Raw genomic sequence first — 16,806 nt, 5'->3', positions numbered from 1 at the left:
GGGCAATGAATTTACTTTCACTACACAACAATGCCACCATGTCAGAAATTAATTTGGACCCTTTCTTCAGATGGAAAGGTCATTTTTGTTTGTTCCAATTTTATCTTTATCCCAAATAATGATGTTTGATGACATGATTATTACTTACCCATGGTGTCCTTTATAAGCATTTGCCTTCCCCAAAGATCAGAACATTATATGCAGCTAATGGTTGCAAAAGCTTAACTTATAAAAATAAACTCTCCTCCTAGGAACACATGTGACTTCCAGCAGCTGCAGAACATCTTGTTAAGCAGAATAGGGTATTATGAAATGACCAAGTGTATATAAATATTTGTTGAATCTGAGTGAGAACCTTTCTACTCCTGTGCTGCCTCTAGTGGGATCAGAAGTGGAGCTGCAATTACAGAGCTCTGGTCATTGAGACTGCACAAGCAGGGTCCCTCTGTGGGCAGCCTTCAGCTCAGTGTGTTTCCACAGGCAGGTCTGTCCACACTTCAGCCTCTAAGCTCAAAGGAGCACCTGTATTTGTGTGTGCTTTCAGTCTGCCCCAGAGCTTTGATGGTAAACAAAGTAAATTTTGGCAGCCCAGCTTCGGTGTGTCAACACTGTGGAACCCAAGAGCTGGAGCCTGAGGTTCTGGTCTGCTCACACAAGGAGTCAGGAACTACTCAGGAAACAGAATCATGCAGTCCCTACTGAACCACCAGATACTCCTCACCTGCAGAGTGCCACAGAATTAGGTGACATTCTATACCTATCCTTCCTTGGGAAGAATAATTAAGTCATCTATTTATAATATTCAAAAATTTCATGTGTTGTGCTGGAAAATTCAAATGCAAACCTCTAATTTAATACACCCGATATGTTATGCTTTAGAACATCATGTTTAATGTTTCTTGCAATAGTTTTGAAACACTCTTATGGTGTAACAGTTGTTATGCAAACCACCCACACTACCTCAATCAAACTGAACTAACAATTGAAAGATTCATTATCTGAGTATTTGTTAAATAATGCATAAGAAAAAGCTAAACCAATGTGCAGAATATTCTGTGAGCTACTGACAGAAACCTTTTGTTAATCTTCAACGTAACTCAAGTCATGGCATATATTAATGACAAATGCATTTAATTTTATTGTTAAGTCAAAATTCTCTTCTTATCAGATTTTTGCATTTTCATTTGATTTTTAAGGATATTCATGGATCTTCCTTACACTGACATCCATTTTTACATCTCCTTGACAGACCTTCATCTGTCTGCACTTTGAGTGCAACTTCTTTTTGCTGTTTTCATTGCTGCTATTGAAACAACTGCTTCAGGACAAGCCAAGTTAGCTTACTCCAGCTGCAACATTTTATGGTTGCTAGCACCATAAACAAAAAATAATTTCTTAGAAAATAGATAAGTAATATTCAGGAAGAATGGACTTTCTTGCAGTACTTATCCTGTGAAACTCAAACCAGTAGCAAATACAGACTGGAGTAGTCTAAAACTTGCAAGTGACTCAAATCAACTGCCTCTTTTTACCCCTTTAACCACAGCCCTGAGGCATGCAGCCCTTTGGAAAGCTCACAAGTGGTATTTTCCTTTCCAGCTTAAATTTCCAGAGGCTTTGGGTAATGAGAAACTTTCTATTGTCCTCCCTTATAGAAACTATAAATATAGAAAGATTGTTTAAGATAAAAGGCTGTAGTCAGATCACATGAGGATAGTGGTGTACATTTCTTGCATTTCAAGATGCCCTATGAAAACACTAACTCATCAGTGGTCTTTGTTCTCATGGTGTTTCCCTTCAATATTTTGGCTGTTACATGCACAACTTTGGCATCATTTAAGCTTCTTTCATATGCCTAGGTGTACTAAGTGTTGGTACCTCTGTCAGTGAGGCCACCCGTACAGGAAGGAACAAAGGCCACCAGTTACTGTCAGATCTGTAACCTCCCTTTCAACATTAGAAATAGAAAATCTGGCCAATAATTACAGAGAGAACTCTGCAGCTTGCCAGCAACGTTTGCTGGATCTGGGCTACAAAAGTAAACCCTCTACACGTGTGTTTAGTTTGTCCTCAATGTAACTGCTACATTCCATGACAGTCTGAAGGCAAAGACAGTTCAAACAGGCAGTGAACAAATGGAAGCATTTGCTGTGCTGCTGCTTTACAAGGGGAGTGTCCACACAGCTGCTTAAAGGGATGGCTTATGGGCAAACCCAAGCAAAGTGCACTGATATATCCAATCTGTCTGTTTAGAACACTGCCTGCAGATTCATGATGAGCAGAAAGCTCACTGCAGAGTGCATGATACAAAGAGCTGTATGGAAACTGTAATGTAATTAAACTAAAATATAGCCTAGAGTTTTTTTAAATACTCATATGATATACTTTGGCTCTTTTATTTCATAACAAATTGTTATTAAAAAACCAGGAGCACACATGAAAATGTGTGCCACATAAATAAATTTTCCTTGTTTGTGTTCCTTCTGGAAAGGTATTTTTACTTCAGTCACCTCCTTGTTGACATACAGTCTTAGCTAGAGACAACCCTTTGGATAGTGACCAGGGAAGCAACTGGCCTGTGAAAAAGATATAATTAAGAACCTGACTTAATGCTTAGGTTTGCTAAAACACCAGAAAGGGGGGAAGTGTTAAATGGAGGTTGTGTAATGGGGTGAAAATTACAGGAGGTAATCTGTGAGGACATAAAAGCAATATATTCTATCATGCATTACACAGCAGACTCCTCTATGGTTTGAGTTCCTGCTTGGAAACCCAGCAATTTTTTTAGCCATGAGGCAAAGGGCTTGTATACCTTGAACTCTCTGTGAATTGTTTGATCAACAAGCTCTGGGATTTCACTGTCATCATTTTCCTCCTGTTCCTCAATACTGTTAACACTGCTTTCCATTGAAATCTGATGATTTCAACGGAATGTTTTAGTTGAGTGAAAAATCCTGAACTTATAATACTTAAAGAGTTCTCTGAAAGTCAGAGAAATTTTCTTTGGGACACCTGTTTTGACAATGTGCTTGCTTGAAGAAAAATTTTCAAGTCTAATAATTTCTGTGGCTGAAATTCAAATGGATCTATACATATTGCTCTTTTTAAAAATCATTGAAATCCAAAACCTCACAAGACCCTTGAAATGTGAAGTTTAACTGTTTAAAAACACAGACATGTTTAGGGAAAAAAAAAAAGCGTACATTAATACTCATCATCTAAAACAAGGGCACAGGTGGTGTCATAATGACCAAAAAACAAGAGACACATGAGTGAAAAGGGGAACAGTCAGGAAAATGGGATTAATGATCACAACACCAGAGAGATTAAGGCAGGGAGGAGGAAGGAAGATCACTGTGCCCAACAGGACTGACAGCATATTCTATTCTCTCTGCTATGTTTTGTCTGGCATGTTTTCCCCTTGATTGCTTAGCCCATGGAGAATATTCAGTAAGATTTTATTCTTACTACATACACACTACAACTCATAAAATTAGACTTTCACTCTGAATATTCAAGAAGAAACATTTCATATTTGCCTTAAAGTTGGCTGAATATTTTGTGCATTTTTTTTTCTTTTACAGTTTTAGAATATTAGTGAACAAGAAGAGATCAAGTGAAGGAGTATAGTTAAAAGATGACCCACTGTCATTCTTTTTGCCACAGGGAAAGGTAAAACAGAAGTAAATTTCTTTACTGAGAGGGTTTTTGGGCAGTGCAACAGACTCCCCTAGGAAGTAGTCCTGGCACCAAGCCTGTCAGAGTTCAAGAGCCATCTGGACAAAGCTTTAAGTCCTAAAACTATGATTTAGTTTTAGGTAAACCTGTTAGGAGCAGGGAGTTAGACTTGATGATGGGTTCCTTCCAACTTGAAATATTCAGTGACTTATCCAATTTTAGTAAATGCAAGTACATGCCCATATGTAGCTGTGCCCTCTCATCAGTAACTTTATTTTTAACTTCTTTGCGTAAGATATTTGCATTTACTTGTTTTTCCTCTGCTCATCTCTAATGAAAAGGAACTTGCAAAATATAAGACTGTATTTAAACCAAAAAGCAGATTAAGTGCTCATTCTAGCAGTTGAATAAGGTTTATCCTGTACAAAAGCCAATGGTAATAATGACCTAAAATATATTTTAAAAAGTAACTGAAATGGAATGCCACAAAGAGTTTTGTTCTGAACAAAGCCTGCAGTTACAGCACACTGTGATGCGGTGGGTACCTTTAAACAGCCTTGTCACTGGTGTGGTCCCCAACTCCTTCAGCAGGAGGGAATGTCCTGCTTGCTCTGCAGAGTCATCACAGAAGGTGCTCTGTGCCCAGAGGAACTGACAATCACATTTCATGCCTGTTGTTACTTTTGCAGTCTACAAAGTCAACCCATGGCTGGGTCTTCAGTTTTTACTAATGAACACTGATTATTTTTAGTTTCTTATCACTGTGGAAGTGGCACTTCCACTCCAATATACACTTCTATACGGCAGAAATGTACAACCTCCAGAAATGTGAAAAAATACAGCTGTGTTTGTGCAAAGACTGGGGGCCTATGTTCAGCTTTAGGGATATACTTGAGTTCCTTTACAAGTACAGTTAGTTATTTTACTAAGGTTGAGATAACACAACTCAACTAATTTACTACTTTTAACTTTTTTTTGGAGGTTTTAATTGCCAGTGGAAATACAGAACTCATTAATCAGAATGCTGTTTGTTTGGATTATACCCTAAAGGGTCTATATCTACAAACTACTGTTTTATGTGTATTTATCACGCAAGTGTGATACTCGATGGCTGACTGTGCCTCTACTCTTCACTTCTTTGAAAAACATCTGTCTAAACATTATAGTAATTTCTAATGGAACACTAAGTATTTGGAATAGATTTTTTTAAATGCATTTTAGATGTGATTGTCTCCTTTTAAAAACCATTCTAAATGCATTAAAATCCTTCTTTTTTAGATGATCTCGTATCCCAACCTGATCTCTGCCAAAACCTCTGAGATGTGCTTTCAACATGCCAAAAAGTTATGCTTAATACAGACAGAGAGTGATTAAATAATTCCTGGAGGCTGGTGTCAAGTTCTGTTTGTATGGCCAAAGGTATAGCAAACAACTTTTTTAAGTCTTCACTTTCTGTTTTGAGAAGTATGAACTTTGCTGAACTTCACACCCTTAAAACATAGTTGGAATGTGAAACAGACATCAAAAGTGAACAAAGCAGTGAAGATCCCAAATCACCATAATGAAGTATTGCTCACTGGAGAACCACAATAGCTGATGGCATCTGATAACACAGGTAAATGCCTTAGCATAAACCACTACAAACACCAAATATTTCTAAAGTAAAATAAATGGTTTGTCAGACTAATAAATCAGTCAATGAAAGATATATATATATATATTTTTTTTTTTTTTTAAGTCTGCATGCTAATGACAACTCCATTTTTGAGCCAGGAATTGTGAGTGATGATGGTTTGATGCCAGCTACTGAATGGTGAAGTATTTACCACGAACATTCTCAACATAGTTACTCACCATTGTTACACTTGGCATTCTATTTGCTACTGTCTAAAATGATAGGATACTTTCAAAGACAGCATGTGAGTATCAGGTTTTTCTTTTTACTGCAAAGAAAAAATGAAGCTTATGAAATGTAATGCCTTCCTGTAAGGAAAAAGATGGAAGACTGAGGGTTCTAACACTTATTTTGTATATCAAATTGACCCTTTAAGGGAACTTTACCTGTTTTTATTTAAGTCTTCCCCAAATCAACCCAAAACCTAAGGTTTATTTTGCTGGTATGATCATACAGTATTTCACATACTGCAGGCTCTGGTTACACTCCAGATCAACTTTTATTCCAGCATTTTATTTTCCAGAAGTTATTCTTGTCACCCTTGTTCTGAAGGTAACAAACATCTTTTGCATATGCAACATTTATGTTTTCAGACAAGGGATCAATTTACAAACTTGTGTGTTTATAAACCAATAAAAAGCCAACTAGAAAACCTACATCCTAATAATCTGCATGCCTGCTCAGTTCACCTCCCTGGCTCCCTGTGTCAAATCCTTTCATCTGACTGAATATTTCCTGTGAATCTTTGTCAAGTCTTGATAATTTTGAAGACATGCGTATCTCAAATGCATATTGCACATATTAAAATATAGTAATTATTTGGGGTTTTTTAAATTGAATAGAGCATTCTATTTTTCTTTGTTATTCCTTATTTATCCTTGCTCTTTGGAACAACCACTTCTTGATTTTCTCCAAACCCCATTTTATGACACAGAAAGCACATTTTGCTAAATTTATTTTTTTAATTTTACTGAGACATTACAGATTCCTCACAGTCACTCTATTTTATGCTTTGTTCCTGCAAAGGAACAAGAACAGGAATGCAGTTAGACCAACTTTGAGGAGTTTTACATGCTCCTTTATATGTGTTGGCAAGCCATAATTAGTTAATATTAGCAATAAGCTTGATTTTATTACCTCTTACAGAATTCAAAATACAATTGCTGGAGAAAGGACACCATGGAGATACAATCTTAGAATTGTATTTCTAACAGTCCAAATGTTATATGACTCAAAATAATTTGCTTTTTTTTCTTCCATTTGTAATGGTAATTGGTCTCTGCTGCCAGAACAAGCTCTGCTTGTCATGGTATCTGGTAATATTATCACTCTATTTCAAGATGTCATGATAATAAAAGCTGAAATTCTCCCAATTGCATATTCAGAGTCTATAGTGTTTTCCAAAATATTCTGATGCCCTAATATTCTCAATGCATCTTTAATGAAATTTAGTCAAGATTATTGATGTAGATATTAGCAGCATTTTTTATTTGAGAGATTTTTACATCCCATGGAAGTTATTGGGGAAAATATTGGGAAAGAACCTGAGTGAAATTTTATCTCCTTCTTGGGCAGGGGTTTGGTTTTGAATATATGATTTGCACTCTCCTTAAATATGCATATTCTGATTACTGAAGTTTCAGTATCTTCACATGGCATAAAAAATTATTAGAAGAGAAAGATAAAAATGCTTCAGAGGATAGAGGCTGGAACTTTCAGAAAGTAAGTACTTCAATGTCTAACTCCGACCAAGAGTAAAGGCCTTGCAAGACAGGCTGAAAATTCTTCCCAGTGTCAATTTAAAATATTGATTTATAGAGTATACTATACACAGAATAGACTGTGAAATTGCAATTACATTAATTGTCAAAGGATGATTTACCTGATCTATAATGTAAACATACACACCGTATTGTACTGAAATACTGAGATATTGTGTGCTACAACAGAGAACAAAAACCACGGATAAGTTAATTTTGCCTTTCAAATTTATACAAATTTAACTTTGCCCACCTTTATCTACATTGAGTTTGGAACTACTGATTTTCAGATTAACAAATGACCTGCAACCTGGTCAAATTAGCAAAGTTTGTAGCTTGAAAAGATCACAGGGACATGAAACTGACTCATTTTCCAGGGTGAAATAAAAGAACAGAAATCTCTCAATCACACTGTTTAATTGTTTAATTTAATATTTCTGTATATATTCCAAATAGGAGAATTTGCTTATAAATAATGTTGACACTCCATTTTAGAGAGGCTTTGTGTAGGCAGCTTTCTGAGCTATCATTTGGTCTGATTATTTTTAATTTTAGGCAAACAAGATGACTACAAATGTATCTCTCACACTAAGAAGATAATTGAGATTGAACCTTCTAAACTTTATGACTTTTTTCCACAGATCACAGTAAATAGACTATTTAAATTGTTATTAATTTTGCTGGTGTCTGTGTTTAGTTTTAAATATTCCATTACATCAGTGGCACAGAGAATTCCCTGCATGAGCCATGGGAAAGATGCTGACCTAATTATTTTAGAAATAACTATGTAGAAAAATCTAAAAGGATTAACAAAGGAAATATTATGTCACTACCAAATTAATAACTAAAATAGCATGAAAATCACTGTATAATTATCTAGGTTTCCATAGCAACTGTCTTTGATGGGTCGCCAAAAAGACTTCTGATTGAGCCTCAATACTTCTGCTCTCCCTGCAATACATAATTTCTGATCTGCCTTTGACAAACAACCAACCATCATACATCCTTATCCTACAGTCTTTAAGCAACAATCCTCAAAAGCACTAATCAGCCACGTGCTTTTTTCAGGTCTGAACTCTTGAACTTAAATATGCAAAAATATTTTTCATGTGTATTATTACAAATACACAGCTACCAAAAAAGAAAATTTTATATGGTAATATTTCTTTTTTGTCACAATACAACAACTGCATAAAAATATGAAAAGGTATTAATCAAAGAAACAATTGTGGGGTTTATTTCATTCTTTCATTGTAATTTTCCATTACATTTGCTCATCTTTTGAAAAGCCTTGGCCATTTAAGTACTAATCATAGGCATGTAAGCAAATGGATTGCAAAGGTGAAAGAAGTGTGGCTATCCAATGAATTCCAAAATAAACTCTAAGAGTTTTATCTGAATTTGTTTCATTTAAATAATCAAAATTGGCAACTATTTTTGGCACAGTGTTTTCACATGTGTCTCATACAGCAGATTTCAGCAAAGCCACCTTAGGAGTTTCTGTAAAAGAGATAAACTCTGTACTCAATATGTGTTTCTCCTATCAAAGCTCACGAGAATGTTGGTCTCATGCACACAGCTTCTCCCAGAAGGCAGTATTTCACATAAACTCTAGCTGAATTCATGGATTATTTTCTCACAAATAACAAGTGGATATTTTGGGAAATGCTTTGCTGTTGACCTCCCAGGAGCTGCACAGCCTTTTCATCGTCCCCTCACTTAAGGAAGTGTTAAAGCGGTGTCTGAACTTGACCTCAATTTTCATTGCACACATGCACAGAGAAAGCACCCATCCACACTGCCCTGGTTCCAGGAACTGAGGAGCAGGACAGGGGGAGGGTGGGAGTTGGTCCAATGGATGTGGAAGGACTGCATATGCCACTGCCCCACCTCTAGATCTACTTGCTGATGTTTGGAGAGCGCTGCACAGGAATGCTTAAAACAGAAACAGAGACCCCATGTTTGAAACAAACAGGTTCCTGACAGATCTGCTTGGTTTCAGAGAAAGAAAAGTACCACTGCTATTAGTTCAGTGCTTTGTGGGATTCTTGCTGAATAATTAATTTTGTATTATTTACAGTTACTTAGAACTTTCAATTAATGTTGTATAATATTCTGGGATTTAAATTCTGAAACTCTTGTTTATTCTGTTAGCTCCTGAAACTTCACATGCTTTACTACTTTAGAATAATTGGATTCTGAAAGACAGAAGCACAGTGTTATCTTGTGCTGTCCTGATATGAAGAAAATCTCTCTCAATCAAATTGAGATTGGTCCTGAACACTGAGATTGCTGTACAACAAAATATAACATCCCAGAAAGAACTGCAGACCCACAAATCTACATTTTATTTTACATTACATTATCCACCAACACTTTTCATCCTACTTAAGGCTAGGCATCTTTCTTGGATAACTTCCATTGTAGGCTCCTGTCAAAATCAACACATAAAGGTAAAGTTAAGACCTCCATGGGGTGATTTAGCTCCCTTCAGATCACCTTCTGAGGTGTTTATATCTACTTATTGATAATAAAGGGAACTGGAGCACTGAGATACCTTTTTCTCTCTAAAATCTTTTGTGATTAATCCTTTCTTGGTTGGGTGGTTTTTGTTCTCTGACACATTGTTCCAAATCATAAGGTCTTGACTTGTCTTGTTTGGACTAGATTATTGTTGGATTTGTTTTCACCCTTTCAAGCAACTTACTCCTACTGCTTTCTCTGGATGAGAACTGTGAGTGAATAACTGCCATTGAGGCTACAGTACTGGCATTCTACAGGAATTCTGTAAGCTACTGTCTGGAAACATCCTTATTTTCAGATGCTGAAAGCACTGAAGTGTAAAAAATGTTAAGATAGACCTCAGTGAGCTTTCCATGAAAGCACAAGCAAAGTTTGTGCAGGTTTGAGTATGAAAAAAAATAACTGTCCATCTCAAAGAATTTGTAGCCACCTCCTTCAAAAGCTAATCACTCTACACTGGTGATATATGACTAACACTGCTTTAAAATTGAAAATAACTTTTAATAGATGAGTCACTGTATCACAGAAAGATGTCTTAAATACTCATTCGCTGTTATTTGTCTTCTTGTACAGTTTACAGAAATAATTAGTATTCCATTTGACAAACAAGTGCAAACATCCATTAGCTTAATGACACAACACATATTATGACTAGGTCTATAATTCTCTCTAGAACTCTCTCAGTACTAACTGCTGAACAGTCTGTCTGTCATATTGGAGCGCACATGTTTTAGTAGATGCAAAATTTCTCTGGTTACAAGGCCACTGAAATGTTTAAAGAAAGAAAAATTACTGGACAGCCTAATCTATCTTTGAAGTCAGGAAAAAGGAGAAAATAAAAAACCCTTGTATGTAATCTATAAATTAAAGATACGTGACAATGGTCTTATAGATTTACTGCCCTGCAAATCAGTTCCACCCCCACATCCATAAACAATTATCACCAAGGATAAAAGAGTGGAGTAGCGCATAAATTTTTTTGTGATTACCGTTTTTTCTGTAATAATACTGAAAATTGTCAGCTGTATACAAAAACACAGAAGAAGCCTTTTTCTACTACACTCTGAGTGCAAAGGACAGCGTGAACAATGGTATCTAAAAACTGTGAGATTAGCCAATCAGTTGTAACCTCAGATAACTTCCTTTTTTACTTTTCATTGGAAAGTTTCCACCTGAATTGTAAGACATGAGCTGGCACATGCCTATCTGTGTAACCACCACTTAAAAGATTCTGATGTGGAGATGTAAATGATGGCTTTACAGATGATACATGAGGTGAAATTCATTTTCTTTGGGTTTCCTGCTAGTTGTGGTAAAGTTATTTTGAAAATCATTATTATATGCAGACAGGAACAAAGCCAATGAGGAATCTTTCTGGGCTTCATACCATCTTATAAAACATGTAATTCCCATAAAAAGCTCCTTTCCATCCCTGTGTCTGCCAAAAAAAGGTGGCTTTGAACAGAAAACCCTGTGTGTTAAAGTTATATTGGCTTCACAAGTGCTGATGTTGCTCTTGCAGCAGATGGCACAAGCCTGGCAAGCAGGAGCTAAGGGGGCTGTGGGGTTTCAATCGAATCCACCTAGGGCCTGAGTGTCAGCAGGGAGGCTCGATGAGGGCAGGTATCAGTGGTGCCAAAAGCACACCATGAGCATGTCCCCCATCCTCTAAGGGGAGAGTGCTCTGCAGTGAAGGCACTGTACTCAAGCTACTCATCCAGGCTTAGTCATTTTGCTTTACTGAAGCCATGGTACTACATGGAGCAGGGCAGTGTTTCTAAATGGAACCAAAGCATGCTTATGAGAACAGAGTGGTGATGACTGAAAGGTTTTCTGTGCTGTGCAAGTGCTGGCTCCCAAACATGTTTGGGGGTACTGACCTGAGTACTGCTTGCCTTTGCAGAAAACATGAAAGATCAGTCTGGTGAAAAGCACTCCTAAGTGGACAGATTCCAGCAATGGACTTAAGTCCTCCTTCAGCAGGAAGGGACTCATATGCTCTAAATGATGTCTATAAAATTAAATGCTCCCTCAAATTTGCCATAGATGTAACATAATCAAAGACACCAAGTTAATTGATTTCAACTGTTTATAGAGGGGTTTTGGGGTATTTTAAATAGATAATCAGTAGTATAAAGAAAGAATGTGTAAAAATGCCATTATGTGTGGTCACATAGACAGAGTAGCAATCACTTGAACATAACTCCAGTCTTAGAGAAGCTGCAGATATTTGAACTACTATTCTCAGTCAAAAAGTGCTTTGTTTCCTTAGTTACTGCATTACTGGGTGTCTTCATCTCATTTAGCTTATTTTCAAGTCTAGCAGGGTCAGTCCTAGGTCAGTAAATAATGAACTATAATAAAGTAGTATCTGCAGCCATAATTACAGGTGAGCTTGCCACTTCCTGCATGTTTTACTGTCAGTTATCACAATGCCTGATGGTGAGCAGGCTACATCATTTGTGCAGCATTTCAATAAAATATTGAAGTAGGTAGGTAAAAAAAGGTGAAGCAGTATTTACTAAATAGCACTTTGTGTTGTAAAAAACTAAGCAAAATTAAAAATGTCCAAGTCCTTATGCATATAAAATTACATAATGTTCAATAGGAGATTAAATATCACAAAAATTCATTACTGTCTGGAACAGGTAGCATTTGTTATTAAGCAGGTGTGTGGCCCTAAGACAAAGGGTAAAATTGGACCATTCATTTAACCTGGCTAGAGCAAACTCCTTTTATAAAAAGCCATGTGCTATGTTACAGTTATTACCAAAATGGTTAGGCAGCACATAACAGTGACTATCAGAAAAGCAAGCCTGTAAAATAAAGCAAGAGAAAATCAAATTACTGTCTCCAAACTTTATCAATGTGCTGACCTAAAGGCATCTTGTCTGGCAAAAACAAATACAGGTGATTTAGCCTTTCCACACAGAACCATCTTCTCTCTTCACTGTCCTCTAGTATACCAGCTTGTATCATGCTGTACACAGCCCTGCATTCCCCAAGTATGAGCTCAATTCTCAGGCACTATTGATGATAAAGTTCTGTATGTTAAGTAAGATACTATATAGCTAGACTAATCATGCAGCCTCCTTTATCTGCCTCCAGCCCTGGCTAACACCATATCACTCTGCCACAATGTAAACATGGGGCAATCGAGTGGTGTTTCTGCTGTATGTAAATTCAAGTTTTTCAGGTCTTGCAGCAAAATATTCTTCAGAATAATACATTTTGGTTGTTTGAACCTTCCATCCAGTACTGTCAGTACTCTAGATAAATGCATTCTACACTGTCTGTAATCTGGATTATTAACAGCTATCCCTTGTTATCCTTAGGGGAACCTGACTAGGTTAAAGTTCTATGGCTGAGATAATGCACATTCTTCTCTGTCCCAGCAGACAGAGGAAGGTGACTTTGGTGTGGGTCAATTTACGTCTGTTGGTACTCTTCATATGTGAGGCTGGTATATATGCCTGCTTTATCCTGCATTTTTTACTTCATCTGTATTTCCTTTCCCCAGGCATGTACATTCTGTTTCCAAACCCAGAGCACTCACATCCCAGTAGTACAGGTGCTAGTTAACACTTTCACTGAAGTGTTTCACCCTTATTTCACTGCATGGTTTCCACCAGGCAAACCAACATGTATAATAAAAATAAAGGGCATTTGGCCACTTACCAAGTAAAGATGAGACATAGTAAAGTAGATATTAAAATGAGGACTTGGTTAAACATTGCGGACTGTGTGCGTTGGATGGCTCGGTGAAGATCATTCTGTAGTAATGGAAAGTAAGGTGTTATTTTTGGGCTTGAACCAGTAAGTCAGGATCTGATTCTGTAGAGGAATTATGCAGTACCCTGATAGCAATGCAGTTACCCAAATGCCCTTATGAGTTTACTGATAATACAGAAGATGCAGAAGCGCCAGCAGTGATTCTGTGATTATTTAAGTAATGTTGAGTTCCTTGTTCATCCCAACACAATTCTGATCCTATTGCAAGCTGCTTTGAGGTCTGCTCATGTCTAGCTTACAAATTACAGGCTGCAAAGCCCAATTATGGCCTAACAGTTGAGTTCCCTGCAATTGTGTATGAATGGCAGAGTAGCAAAAGAACCATCCACTGCCATTTCCTGTATTGGCACAGTAACAATTTATACTAATTGAGATTTAATTTCACGTCTTAGTTTTTTTCTAATTTTGATGCAGAAAGCAGTTTAGTAATGCTTGACCATTTGGATAATCTAAATACAGATCTGGTTAGATTTCTATTACGGCTGGACTGTACTGCCAAAATCCCACTAAAGACAATATACAAAAAAACCCACAGCTTTAGAATATTTATTTCCTTTGCATACTTACAATCATATTTTCTAAAGCATGCTTTGCCAGCCAGCAATTTAAAAATACAGGAATAAACAGGTTTCTTAGGACTGGCCAGAAAATCTGCAAGAAGAATTAACAAATTCATTAGAAGCTTTTCTGATGAGGAATAGAGTTTAACTATTCAGGCAGAAATGAAGCATTTGGGAAAAATACTTACTATTAGTGTGTTTCTAGCGTGAGATTTGGCTTTAAATAACATTTTTGTCTTCCTTTGTGATTAACCACATGCAAGATAATTAGATAAAACAGGAACACAGTCAGTTTTCACTGCAGACACAAGTGATTCTTACATTTCTACAACCAGCTGGTTTATTTTATTGATTGTGCTGTAGTTGGAGTTAGAGGGTTTTGGTTTTGTTTGTGCCCATGCAAGAGGAAGTGGAAAGTTATCTGTATGACTTCACTCCAGCAGGAAACTATTTTCTTATTGTTGGCAAATTTCTGTTCCCATAGGCACAAACTCATTATCCACATTAGAAGAAAATGTATTTTTAAAACGTAAGAGTATTTGTGCAGCTGTAAAAGTGCAATGTGCAAATGTATTAATTCAAATATGTTTACCGTGATGATGAAAGGGACAGCATTAATTATTTCCAGGAGAAAGGGTATTCTCAGAATTTGTTCCCAGATATTTCCCTTCAAAGAAAAGGAAAAAAACCCCACAATGTCACAGTCAGCTTACAAACAAAGTTCTGACAAGAAATACATGTGATGTCCCAATGAAACACAGGGAGTCTCTCCCACACCTGAAATTCAGGGATATCATTCATCTCAGATTTAAACACATGTGACAAGTATGAATATGGAATATAGATCACCCTGGATCCTTTTTCCTACAGTCTATCATATGTACTTCCCAAGTAAAAGATATATACTTTTGAATCTCCTTCCTTTCATCCTTTGCATTTATAATTTATTTTTACTTTATATTTTTTTCTTTCCCAACTGTTTTGGAGAGGGAAGTAAAGAATAAATTGAGTGATTAAAATTTAAATTAAAAATTAATATTTAAATTAGGACTACAATATCAAGTTCTCTGTTGCTGCCACCAACAGAACACTTCAGGGCTTTTTGGAACTTGATCTTGCTTCCATGAAATGAGAGGTCTTCCCGCATATTTCAGTGAAGTGGCACTGATCTTTCAATTTGCTTACTGCTAACAACAGGATGGGGATAATTCTACTTTTTTTCCAAATCTGTGCAGTGGCTGTGACTCATTAAATGCTGAGGTGAAAATCCACATATTAGAAAAGGAAGGTAGTTGAACTTCAATGACTTACAGCTTTACTAATGCTGTGTAGCAGAACTCCATCACAGGTAATGCAATAATAGTGTAGCACATACCATGGCAGTATTACAAGAAATTGCAGTAGAGCATTATATATTCAGTTGCAATGACATGTTCATCTTCCCTGAAAAAATAACCACCTGATACAGCCACTGAAAGTTAAATACAACCTCCATATCATATATAATTCTTTTGCCATTTTTAACTCTCCACATCTGGAAGCCACTATACCTCAGGGACAGGGATTATTGTCTTCCATGTAATTGCAATTGGTGGGAGTCAGACACACAAGTAAAATCGTGAGGCTATAAACTGAGAGGGTTCTGTATGAAGAGTAAAATCAAAATCCAGTATGATTTTTCAAATTAAGCCATTTTGTGATTTCACAGATTTCCTCATTTTTAATGTTAGGAGTTTCCTCCTCTGCATTATAGAGAAGAAATGTCACATAATTTACTTGTGCAGGCATAGTGCCAGTATGGATGGGCTCCAGGTAATTAGGGATGTGTGCAGCTGTAGAATTCTGGCTTCCACATGGAAATGCATAAATGCATCATGAGTTCTGCAAAACTGCCTTTTGCAGTGAGAATGTATGGTGCTGCTCAAAGCCCTGAGAGTGCCTGAGCACCAGGCATATGCAGGATTGCCAGATGTCTGCGGTAACTTTTGACAACGGAGATTTTTGATGTAGATATCTTTCAGAATTCTAGCCAAGGACAAACCCTCATGTAATACTCTAGGCTATGGGAATGCAGATTGTAAACCTTCCATTCCTGGATCCAAGTGATCAGCATCACAACACAGTGCTACATCTTTGCATTCCTCTCTATTTAAAAGCTATAAAAAATGCAAATTCACTGCATCATAGTAGCATGATATGCTACTCTCCCCTCACTATTCTGCATCTTGAATTATTTCTCATATGTCACGAACCAGGTATCAGAAAGGTCAATCTCTTGGAGTATTCTCAAATGACTGCTTTATTCATTTTACAGGTTATTTGTGAAATCCTAGTAATGTGCACTCCAATGCAAACACAATCCTTTTTTCTTGTTTTCTTGCTTGCTAATTCTCTAACTTGTAGAAGTTAGTTAACTAAATTGTGAAAGCTTTGAAAATGTTTCTGTAAAATAAGTAATCTGCCACAGATTTACATGAACCAAGGCACCTTTGGTCACCATGGCTGTGCAGAAAAGCCTTACAGTGGGTGAAATAACACAATTCTTAGCTTCAAGAGAATGGTGTAAATAAAACTAGGCAAACATGACCAGAGGAAAGGAGGTGTTTGCATCAAATGTATTGATGTGACTGAAAATTTGATTGTTCCTCAGATTAATCCCTTAGTTCTTTCTCTTAAGGGGAGTGGAATCACAAAATTGCCTCAACTTCTGTGACAGGTGTATGCTACAAATCAAGGTAGTGGGACTTTCCATCCATCACATACTGATGAGTAACTTCTCATGGAAGCCGATTTGCCATGAATTCATTTTTTGTACACA

The 16,806-nt window shown here is 36.8% G+C and overlaps 1 protein-coding gene across 4 annotated transcripts in view; it reads right to left on the bottom strand.

Annotated features, from left to right (window-relative positions):
- KCNT2 (potassium sodium-activated channel subfamily T member 2) overlaps nt 1–16,806 on the bottom strand; it is a 114,966-nt gene that overhangs the window by 58,630 nt on the left and 39,530 nt on the right. For all 4 annotated transcript variants that reach the window (XM_021525065.3, XM_021525067.3, XM_021525066.3 and 1 more), the window contains exons 7-9: nt 14,581–14,655; nt 13,996–14,079; nt 13,315–13,409 (exon numbers count right to left, since the gene is read on the bottom strand). In XM_021525065.3, coding sequence (XP_021380740.2) covers nt 13,315–13,409; nt 13,996–14,079; nt 14,581–14,655 — 254 coding nt within the window. The remainder of the gene's footprint in view (nt 1–13,314; nt 13,410–13,995; nt 14,080–14,580; nt 14,656–16,806) is intronic.

This window comes from Lonchura striata, chromosome 9 (genome assembly GCF_046129695.1).
Source record: "Lonchura striata isolate bLonStr1 chromosome 9, bLonStr1.mat, whole genome shotgun sequence".
Classification (NCBI taxonomy): Eukaryota; Metazoa; Chordata; class Aves; order Passeriformes; family Estrildidae; genus Lonchura; species Lonchura striata.
This window is presented reverse-complemented; position numbering and strand designations above follow the sequence as displayed.